The sequence below is a fragment of the Electrona antarctica genome (assembly GCF_951216825.1).
Source record: "Electrona antarctica genome assembly, chromosome: 3".
NCBI lineage: Eukaryota > Metazoa > Chordata > Actinopteri > Myctophiformes > Myctophidae > Electrona > Electrona antarctica.
The window spans coordinates 60,337,595-60,349,643 of NC_136808.1; the positions used below are offsets into that span (position 1 = coordinate 60,337,595).

Consider the following 12,049-nt stretch of genomic DNA (forward strand, 5'->3'; position numbering starts at 1 on the left):
TGCCTGCTCATACGGACTGTATGGGCGCTAGGTCTTTAGAACCTATTACCTTCATAGCTGTTTTGTGCATGCAGGTTGTCAAACCGTGCTGTAATTCCATAACTAATGATGCTCCCTAGGCTTGCCCAAGAGAACATCAGCTATATCTGGCTACTCACTCCATACAGCCCCTATCACCTTAACAAGTAATGTCTCGGATGCTTTTTAATGAACACGTTCTCTCCAGCAAAGGAGGTTGTCTTTGCGGATACCTACGTATTATACAAGGACAACTGAATGATCGTCTGGTTTTGGTCATGACTAAAAGAACAAGGTTGTGGATATGTCTGAATTAGTTAATTAGTTTTTTCAGGATGTCCCATAGGGATATGGTAAGAATGGTGAGAATTAAGCAACCTATTAGGGATTTGAAGTAGAGCAGGCTGCAGCTGCTCCTTTAAGTGGAAAGGAGGTGGTTCTGGCATCTAGTATGGATGCCTCTGTGAAGAGACGATGGGGCAGCCAAAGGACCAGGGATTATATCCCCACTCTGGCCTAGGAACGCCTCGCGATTTCCCAGTTAGAAGTAGCTAATGTGGCCTGGTAAAGGGACGTCTGGGATTACCTCTGTTAGCCGATAATAAGAAGATAAAAATGGATGGATGGGGAAGTTTCAGTTTCACCCCGATGTTACTGTATAAGCCTCTTTGACACATGAACTTATTGTTTTGACGATAATAATAATTATTGATAATACATGGATTCATTATAATTCCCTATGAATAAGCATTAGCACATGGATGAAGTATAACTTCCTACTTAATAAACACGAACACATAGACAAATTATAACTTCCTACAAATAAACAGAAGTACTGGTTGTTGGCACCACATCCCAGAGAGAGCTGCTTGGCAGTTTTCACATCCAGCAATAAAAAGCCACATCAATTATGTCACCCACACAGCTTTGTGTCATTAAAAGAAATTGCCAAGTTCCGGCCATTTCTCTGCCAAAGTGATGCAAAACGCTTGCTTTTAATACCAGCTGGCCGGCGTGAATATTGTAATGCTCTCCTGTCTGCTCTGTTCAAGAAAGCCCTGATTTGTACAATTTAAGCATTTGGCAGAGCGATCAGAGTAAACTAGAAAAAGTGCCATTTGTTCTTACACCATTGATGGCAATTGGATGATTTGAGGCTTTTTGTTTCAAAAGGGCCAATCCTGCAAACTTTGAAAGCCAATGTTAGCCAATTAGGATGGAATATGAAATATCGGACATAATGTTCATTATAAGAGTATGATTTCTGTCTACTCACTCTGTGTCTCAGAGGAGGGCATAGACAGTTCAGAAACCTGTCTACCAGTGACATATTCGGTGGGAATTCCAAGCTATAAAAACTACAGCCTTTCTCCTGCCTGGAAAAGGAAACCCTCCACAGCCCTGAGACGGAGTGGGTAGACAGACATGATGGCATCTTAGAATGAGCATTAGCGATGACCAATTATGAAGATGAGCTTGACAGTTAGCGAAGTGCCCCTTTTAATAGCTATCCTTGGACTTTTATGATGACAGCTATCCTTGCGCTTTTATAATGCCATTACTTGTCTTTTACTTCCCTTTGAACGCAGTATTGCGAGGCGTGCTGTTATGTAATGCTTGGTTTCGTTTGATATTTTTTTACTTGCCTCGCTTCATGCCTTTTGTCTTAGTCTGTGGACTCGTCATACAGACTAATATAATGCTGCTGTCCTTCTGAACCCCATCATTAGTGTGGGCTCTGAACACCTAAACTGTAGCTGTTGTTTGTGGCCGCTGATGACTGCTTGAGTTGACATGGAGGCTGCTTGACTCACAGCCTGCGGCTCACGCCTCCTCTCCTCTCCTCTCCTCCCCTCGCTCTCCTCTCCTCTCCTCTGCTCACCTCGCTCTCCTCATGACAAGATGCTCACAGCTGCAATTACAGTTTACTCTTTGTCTGTCTGTCTGTCTGTCTGTCTGTCTGTCTGTCTGTCTGTCTGTCTGTCTGTCTGCGTGCGTGCGTGCGTGCGTGCGTGCGTGCGTGCGTGCGTGCGTGCGTGCGTGCGTGTGTGTGTGTCTCTCTCTCTCTCTCTCTCTCTCTCTCTCTCACCAACAGACCAGTGGGTTACCCTCACTGACTCAACTTTTAGATTGAAATCAGCTGCCATGAGAGAGTTCATATCCAATTCATTATGCTCAGTGAATATGATGGAACATTTTATTTAGGCCTATATGTTTTTTTAAACTCTCAATCCCCCCTGGTTCTGACAGACGCACACATGCACACATACTACTGTATTGGAGAAGGCTGCGTTCTCCGTTACACTATACCCACTGCGATAGGACAGGTCAGCTGTGTGTCACATGTTTTGGTTCGTAGCATAGTGGCTAACACATGCATCGCTGTCCCTTCCAGGACCACTACAGAGCCGACTATGAGTTCCGAGTCATGCAGAAGACCCAGAAGCAAGAGGACGACACCGACACGGTAGGAATCAAATCCCACCCTGTTACTAGGAATCAAATCCCACCCTGTTACAATAGTTATTTGAGTTAGTTGATAAAAAAAACCCCTAAATGTATAGATTTGAATCGAATTATATTTCCAAATCATTATAGGTAAACAACTTCAAGCTCCTTGTCACATTGCAACGCGTTGTGAGGTTGTAGTTTGGCTTTTTTTTGCATTTTTGTACAACACTGTTGTATGACATAGTATAAGACCGAGCTTAAGTTCTTAATCAGACAAATCGATTTAGTTGACTATAATTAAAAAAATCACACCCGTGTGAAATGAGGGGCGCTCTTGTACATCAATTTATGTTATCATTTAGCCATGATACAATGTTTTAAAAAAACCATTAAATATATATTATATAAATAATATTTAATGTTTCCCTTCAATGTCAAATTGTCAATGGTGTTTAATGTTTTGATGTTTAATTTACGTCATATTTAGAAGAATTATCAGCTCTTATCATCATACCAGAGTAATCTAGTAAGAGAGTGGTGACACGCTTTGATCTCGCCGCAAAGCGGGTGCCTATGGGCGATAGTTCCAAACATTGCTCCTATGGCTGGGCTGGAACTATTCCATTGGGATAGAATGAGCACTTCCTCATTCCATTGTTACAATGAGAGTCAACGGGAGTGTCATTACTCTCTTACTAGATTACTCTGCATCACACATCATCATGCATCATCTCATACTGGCCATTGGCCAATCAGAATGCCTGTTGCCTGTGATTGGTTAGCTGATTTGCTCGTTTACATATGACGTAAATTGTCCCTTCAATGTCAATGGCCTTTAATGGTTTGATGTTTAATATATGTCATATTTAGCGGAATTCCGACGTCATTTCTCCGTTCATCATCAATGGCAAAACTTGAGACGGGCGGGGACAAAAGATGTTAATAGACGGGGCTAGCGCCCCTTAAAAATAGACACTAAGCCGACACTATGGCGTCAAATTCTCCATTCATTGTCAATGGGAATATAATGTTTGTAAGACAAAAATAGCCGATTTGCTCAGACACTATAGCCTACTGTAAAACTTTCCATTCATTGTCAATGGGATTTAATGTTCACTAATGGCTGAATACAGGAGGGCCTAGCACCCCTCAAAAAGAAAAGGTAATGCTGGGTCTTTCCATGTACAGTAGGCTATGTATATAAACTTGATTCGTGATTGTTCGATTAATTGGCTTCATGAGGCAGTGAGACAAGAGAGAGACATATCTCATATACATCTACTTCATCCAAACAGGATATACCTTATATTTGGCCTCTCAAGACGACAAACGGTGGGATTTTCCTCGAGGCATATGTCATCATGTCAATAGTAATTGATGTTCAGTTAGCCCTGTGTGATGTGATGTTCAATCAATAAGTCACCTGACCACCAATGGACAGTGATGCGCTGACCATCTGAAACGTGAACTTCCTCAGCCTGCGTCGTGCTGATTGATTCTGTGCACGCTGCCAATAGGCTTGTTATGTGTGCTACTGCTAAGGGGCGACTCACACCTTGTTATGTGTGCTACTGCTAAGGGGCGACTCACACCTTGTTATGTGTGCTACTGCTAAGGGGCGACTCACACCTTGTTATGTGTGCTACTGCTAAGGGGCGACTCACACCTTGTTATGTGTGCTACTGCTAAGGGGCGACTCACACCTTGTTATGTGTGCTACTGCTAAGGGGCGACTCACACCTTGTTATGTGTGCTACTGCTAAGGGGCGACTCACACCTTGTTATGTGTGCTACTGCTAAGGGGCGACTCACACCTTGTTATGTGTGCTACTGCTAAGGGGCGACTCACACCTTGTTATGTGTGCTACTGCTAAGGGGCGACTCACACCTTGTTATGTGTGCTACTGCTAAGGGGCGACTCACACCTTGTTATGTGTGCTACTGCTAAGGGGCGACTCACACCTTCGCATCTAGCATACAACATTGATGCATGCTAGATGTATGAAAGGGTTTGTTTACATCTTGCCCCAATGCATTTCCAATGGAAGTCACATGGTTTGACACAACCTTTGTGTTGTACGGCTTTCGGCTGTGTTTCGACTGCCCCCCACCCCCTCATACAACACAAATGAAGGTGTGAGTCAGGCCTAAGGCCCGACTCACACCTTCACAACAGATTGATGTATGCTTGTTGTATGAGACTTATTGACTTATTGACTGCTCACAATGCATTTCCAATGGGAGTCACATGGTTTGACACAACATTTACCCAAAAGAGAAATTAGACAATTAGATGCCCGGGACCCAAACTAAAGTGAAAATAGCAGATCTAAATGCTCTCTACGCGTCGCTTCAAGCTGCATTGAAAGCTTGTGGATCTGATATTTTCACTACTTCTTAAAAGTTTCGTTTTCATGTATGGAAATTATTAGATTCTTTATTTATTTTATTTTTCATATATAATATGTCATATACATCTTCGATGACTTGGCGTTATTGTATGACCACGGAACTCCATATTTGGGCATGATTGACTAATGGTTACCTCACGTGATGACATAACCAATTCTAAGATTCTACCTTCAAGAACCTCTAACCTCTGAACACGATTTCGGGATTTAGATTCTGCTCATAGTCACCCAAAGCCATTCCTGGATCACACAGGCAGACATCACTTAGGTTCTGATTGGTCATCCCCTCCAAATAATATTGTTTAGGAACATTGTTATTATATGCTCAGACTCCTACGTCACCAGAGCAGAACAACGAGAGCCTGCCTCGGTAGCCAACGGCGCTATGAGCATCATGAGCGTGTCATGGCCATCCGCCGGGAGGACATCAACCCGTGGGAGAGGAGGGCCCCACTGGCACCGCGACATGTCAAGGAGCTCATCCACGCCGGGCATAAGGTATTGATCCAGCCGTCTAACAGAAGGGCTATTAACCAGAGGTATTATGAGAAAGCAGGCGCCATCATTCAAGAGGACATTTCAGAAGCCACATTTATCATCGGTGTGAAACGGCCCCCAGAAGAACTGGTCTACCCCAAGAAAACATACGCTTTCTTCTCCCACACCATCAAAGCACAGCCAGAGAACATGGGACTCCTGGACGACCTCCTGAAGAAAGAAGTGCGTCTGATCGACTACGAGAAGATGGTTGATGCTAACGGGTTCCGTATTGTGGCGTTCGGCCAGTGGGCTGGCGTTGCAGGAATGATTAATATACTGCACGGCTTAGGATTGCGCTTCCTCGCACTCGGGCACCACACCCCTTTCATGCATATCGGCATGGCTCACAACTACAGGAATGTCTGCCAGGCCATCCTGGCCGTGAGGGATTGTGGGTACGAGATCTCCATGGGACACATGCCGAAGTCGATTGGCCCGGTCACGTTTTGTTTTACTGGCACGGGCAACGTCTCGAAAGGCGCCCAGGACATCATCAACGAGCTCCCCGTTGAATATGTTGAACCTCTTGAGTTGAAAGACGTCTCTCGAGCTGGAGACGTGACTAAAGTGTACGCCACGGTCCTGAGTCGGCACCATCATCTCACGAGGAAGAGCGATGGCATTTATGACCCACTAGAATATGAACACCACCCGGAGCGGTACACCTCCAACTTCAGCACCAGTGTGGCACCGTACACGACGTGCCTGATCAACGGGATTTTTTGGGATCCTCCTCACACACCACGACTCCTCCGCCGCCTGGACGCACAGAAACTGATAAGGAGAAAAACCTCTGCATTCACCAACGGCTGTCCGGAGCTACCGCACAAACTGCTAGCCATTTGTGACATATCCGCGGACACGGGGGGCTCTATCGAGTTCATGGCCGAGTGCACCACCATAGACAGACCTTTCTGTATGTACGATGCCGACCAGCACATCGACCACGACAGCGTGGAGGGCAATGGGATCCTCATGTGTTCAATTGATAACTTACCTGCACAGCTTCCCATCGATGCCACGGAGTACTTTGGAGATCGCCTGTTCCCTTACATATGGGAGATGCTGCCGTCTGATGCTACCAGGCCCCTGGAAGAAGAGAATTTCAGCCCCCAAGTCAGAGACGCTGTCATCGCTTCCAACGGAAAGCTTACACCGAAGTTTGAATACATTGAGAATCTCCGGGAAAGTAGGGAGCGAGCTCAAATCATGAGTAAAAGCGGAATGAAGCGTGTTCTCCTCCTGGGTGCGGGATACGTGTCTGGTCCTGTCATCGAGTACCTGACCCGAGACAAAGGGACGCAGGTCACTGTTGCGTCAGTGCTGTTGCACCAGGCGGAGGAGCTTGCGGCCAAGTACCCCAACACAATACCTGTCATGCTGGATGTCACCAGTCAAGAGGGACATCTGGACGCTCTGGTCAGAGACCATGACTTGGTCATCAGCCTGCTGCCGTACGCCTTCCACCCACAAATAGCCAAGCACTGCATCAAGAGGAAGGTCAACATGGTGACAGCCAGCTATCTGGCTCCCACCTTGAAGGAGCTGCAGCACAGCGCTGAGGAGGCGGGCGTCACCATAGTGACCGAGATGGGTTTGGACCCGGGCATCGACCACATGCTGGCCATGGAGTGCATCGACCGAGGCAAGGCCGACGGGTGCGCCGTGGAGTCGTACAGCTCATTCTGTGGCGGTCTTCCCGCCCCCGAGTGCTCGGATAATCCCCTTCGCTACAAGTTCAGCTGGAGTCCATACGGAGTGCTTCTGAACACCATCAGCCCCGCCGTCTTCCTCAAGGACAACCGGGTGCTGAGCATCCCAGCAGGGGGCGCCCTAATGGACTCCGCGGTAGCGATGGACTTCTTTCCCGGTCTGAACCTGGAGGGCTTCCCCAACCGCGACAGCACCAAGTACGCAGAGCCCTACGGCATCCAGTCTGCACACACATTGGTCAGAGGAACGCTCCGCTTTAAGGGCTTCGCCAGCGCCATGAGCGGTTTCGTACAGTTGGGCCTTATCAGCACAGCCCCCAGCCCCATGCTCGAACACACGTCACCTCCCGTCACCTGGAAACACCTGCTCTGTAAGCAGATCGGCTTGTCCACTTCCACCTCCACGGATGCTTTTGAGGAAGCTGTTTATGATCACATCGAAAGGGACGACTTCAAGATGGATACCCTGAGATGGTTTGGGATGTTGAGTAATGAAATGGTACCGCATGCCGAGACCATCCTCGCTGCTCTGGCAAAACACCTGGAAGCCAGGCTCTCCTTTGATGAAGGCGAGAGAGACATGATCGTAATGCGAAGCGACGTGGGCCTTCGTCACCCCACCGGAGAGCTGGAGACCAAACACATCAGCCTGGTGGTTTATGGAGACCCCAACGGCTACTCTGCCATGGCCAAGACCGTTGGCTACCCAGCAGCCATCGCTGCACGCATGGTGCTTGATGGGGACATCTCTACCAAGGGTCTGGTGGTTCCAATGAGTAAGGACATTTATGGACCAGCTCTGAAGAGGCTGAAGGAAGAAGGCCTCCACATCATCTCCAAGACCACCTTGCAGGAGTAAACCAAGACGGAGTGCATGAAAACATAGGGACGCCCCGGCGGTGGTTACAGTTTTCCTTGTGACATCTTAACGAGGAAAGGCATAGTAACACACGGTTCTATAAAGTAAAAAAAATCACACCCATGTGAAGTGAGGGGCGTTCTTATTATCATACATACATCATCATACATCATCTCATTCTGGCCAATCATAATTTGTGAGCGGTGCCTTTTACAATGATGAGCATGTATGTATGTATTGGCCCACATCACAGGGGCATTCCTTTCAGGCCCACAGGGGCCTACAAAGTTGATACGCAATAAAAAAAAGAATAAACATTTTGCCATTGACTTGGTGACAGGGGGGTGCCCTGAACCAAAAATGTTTGAGAACCACTGCAATAAAATATATATTTTAAAATATATAATATTTCCATTTCTTCTGTAGCTAATTTAAACTAATTACGAAAGACAATCTGCTTTACAAAGCCTTGAACCGTTTCAACGCTTCCATTGTACCTGTCCTGTATGGCATTCGAAAACTGTAAGTAAGGCAACAGTCTGCACGAGAGACTAGACTAGACCGTCTCTGTAAAGTGTAAAGTTACATTTATACTGCATCGTGCTTGCAGACTATATGAGCTCACAGTCTGCAAGCAATGGTGTCGTGTGGAGTGTAAATGAGCACTACAGCACCTTCAGTGCCATCTCTCTGTCTCACACTGTTTCATCCCAACAGGCCAACACCTCAGGGCTCATGTTCACTTACAGTTTTCATGCTGGCTAACAGGCACAACCACGCATGCACACACGCACGCGCACGCGCACACGCACACGCGCACACACGCGCACGCGCGCACACACACACACACACACACACACACACACACACACACACACACACACACACACACACACACACACACACACACACACACACACACACACACACACACACACACACACACACACACACACACACACACACACACACCAACCAACCAATTTGTTTGACTGTGTGGGTTTGCTGACCCAGTTCCCTGTAGGTGCGAATGTAATGTAACTGTTATCTGCTAGGACAGGCGTGTGCGTGCGTGCTTATGTGTACCGCAGTGCATGTGTGCACTGGAGGAGAGGCACCTATTTGGTCAGCAAAAGCACTTTTGCAGACACAGTACAATTTAATAATCCTTCTCAATGGTTTACAAATACTGTGTGTGCGCGTGCGTGTGTGTGTGTGTGTGTGTGTGTGTGTGTGTGTGTGTGTGCGCGTGTGTGTGTGTGTGTGTGTGTGTGTGTGTGTGTGTGTGTGTGTGTGTGTGTGTGTGTGTGTGTGTGTGTGTGTGTGCGTGTGCGTGTGCGTGTGTGTGCGCGTGCGTGTGGTTTTCTTTCCAGGGGGAGAAGGTGAAGCTGACGTGCACAGACCGGTTGCCAGCCTACTTGACCGTTGTGGTGATGATGTTTTTTATGGTGAGTCACAGATGTTCTTATAGCTTATGCTTATATACTGTATATTATTGTGTAGAACGTGCACATTATTCAAAGTAACGGCAGGGCGACAGAACATAAGCTCAGTTGGAGACGTGTCACGTTCCACTTTCTATTTGATATTGTGATTCTACTATAGGTTTCCGTGTTGCCTATCCTATTATTGGACCCTGTTCCCAAGCCCCCACCCCGTCACTTGCTTTATGTAGGCTAAGGCTACCTGACCAAGACCGAAACGCTGGACACATTAACCCCTTGAACCCTATAGCATATGAAATCGATGGAGCACTACCTGTAAAGGTTCCCAACCGGTTTTCCTTGGAGACCCCCCTTAAAGCTAACACAAGAAGAAACCTGCTTGTGACGCACGCACGCACGCACGCACGCACGCACGCACGCACGCACGCACGCACGCACGCACGCACGCGCACGCGCGCGCGCACACAGTCACACACAGTCACACACACACACAGTCACACACACACAGTCACACACACTGGCCGAATTTCAAATGGCAATTCGTACATTTTTCTCTTTCTAGGGTGGGAGGTGATGTTTAAGACCAGAATAATATGTAACAATTTTGCAGGAAATTCACAATAACAGAAAAATAGATAGACAGATACATATTCTGGTATTGTCTTCCATGGCTTATCATGGCTTATTGACAACGTGCACACGCACGCACGCACGCGCACGCACGCGCACGCACACATGCAATTAGTCCTCACTAATGCGCCTCATAATGTCCGTGGTGGGCAGGTTTCTGAACAGCCCACACAGCCCTCCTATGAGACACAGCCCTCCTATGAGACACAGTGAATAGACAGGTTTCTGAACAGCCCACACAGCCCTCCTATGAGACACAGTGAATAGACAGGTTTCTGAACAGCCCACACAGCCCTCCTATGAGACACAGTGAATAGACAGGTTTCTGAACAGCCCACACAGCCCTCCTATGAGACACAGTGAATAGACAGGTTTCTGAACAGCCCACACAGCCCTCCTATGAGACACAGTGAATAGACAGGTTTCTGAACAGCCCACACAGCCCTCCTATGAGACACAGTGAATAGACAGGTTTCTGAACAGCCCACACAGCCCTCCTATGAGACACAGTGAATAGACAGGTTTCTGAACAGCCCACACAGCCCTCCTATGAGACACAGTGAATAGACAGGTTTCTGAACAGCCCACACAGCCCTCCTATGAGACACAGGTTTCTGAACAGCCCACACCCCAAAAATGTACCATATTGTAATGAGCATTAGTGAGGACCAATTATATTAAATTGTAGAATTAATTGTATTTTTAAGCTTTGTGAAAAATCCAGACTAGTCTTAGTATTAGTATCGGTAACACTTTACAATAACGACCTGTTATAAAGCATTTATAAACATTTATAAGCAGCTTGTAGATGAGTAATAATCATTAACAGACTTTTTGTTGACATCCGTAAATGTTTACCTAAACATAATACCCAAAAATGCAAGTTATGATTTTGTGCAACATGTTTAAAATGCTGGACTACCAGGTTGGTAACAACTGCTTTAAAGAACGTTGACCTTCACTTGGACCATAATTTAAGTTTCCCCAAGGAATGGTCGGTGGGCGAATGTTTGTCCTTGTGTAATAGCGTGATAACGTGTCCTCAGAAAGCACAGTGTCTCATCTACATATACCAGGTATACTTCAGGGCAAAGACACTGACATTTCAAACGGCGTGACATTTACTGCAGTCACATCAAACACATGATCTCTAGTCCGAGGGAAGGTAAACATCATCAACCGCTCTGTTAGTGAGCACCTACAGTACAGTACACCAGGGGTTCTCAACGTTTTTGGCCGGGGACCCCCGGAAATGCTTTGGCAATGTCTCGGGACCCCCGCCCCGCCCCCTCCCGACCCCCAATATAAATTGACTGCTACAATAACCTTAAACCATTTTGGGCGGGAACCCCTTTTGATGTTTTAAGCATTGTTATAATGTAGCTATTGAAAAATAGCAGATCTACAAGCTCATAGCGCGCCACCGAGTGGCGCGCTATGAGCTTGTAGGTCTGCTATTTTTGAAAAATCGTGAAAATAAAATTTAAAAATAAATCTTTTTTTTTTTTTTATATATTTTGGGGACCCCCCAAAATAATTTGGCGACCCCCCGAGGGGTCGCGACCCACGGGTTGAGAACCCCTGCAGTACACCACTGAGCACGGCACAATATCACACTGTCGTCTGGTAGAAACTGGGAAACTTGTATGACCAAAACCGTTCCTTTTTATTATCGTTTCAGAAAATGTTTTCACTACTTTCATGCAACATGCTCTTGTATGATAAAGTAGGGCATTCACTTATGTTAAAACAGTAAGTAAGTAATTCATGACAAAAGAAAAAGAGAAAAAAAACACAAAATGGTTTCATCGCTGTAAAATAAATCATCGCTGTCAGGCAGAAGCCTTCTAGGCCTATCTCCATATTTTATCTTTTTATGTTTTTTTTCCATACTCATTACTAGCCATTTTTGATAATGTTTTATTTTAATGGAGGAAATATTCCACAAAGCAGTTTTGTATGTAATCTAAACCTTATCAAATA

General features: G+C 46.3%; 2 protein-coding genes across 2 annotated transcripts in view; both read left to right on the forward strand.

The window, feature by feature from the left end:
- The window catches only part of ano1a (anoctamin 1, calcium activated chloride channel a), a 141,812-nt gene that overhangs the window by 83,577 nt on the left and 46,186 nt on the right, over positions 1-12,049 (forward strand). The window contains exons 13-14 of the mRNA XM_079496429.1: positions 2,414-2,485; positions 9,365-9,439. Of these exons, the coding sequence (XP_079352555.1) occupies positions 2,414-2,485; positions 9,365-9,439 (147 nt within the window). The remainder of the gene's footprint in view (positions 1-2,413; positions 2,486-9,364; positions 9,440-12,049) is intronic.
- On the forward strand, positions 5,202-7,991 carry LOC306920514 (alpha-aminoadipic semialdehyde synthase, mitochondrial-like; the record flags this gene model as incomplete). The annotated part of the gene is made up of 1 exon (XM_079497313.1): positions 5,202-7,991. One exon carries the CDS (start codon positions 5,202-5,204, stop codon positions 7,989-7,991), a length of 2,790 nt encoding a protein of 929 aa, XP_079353439.1.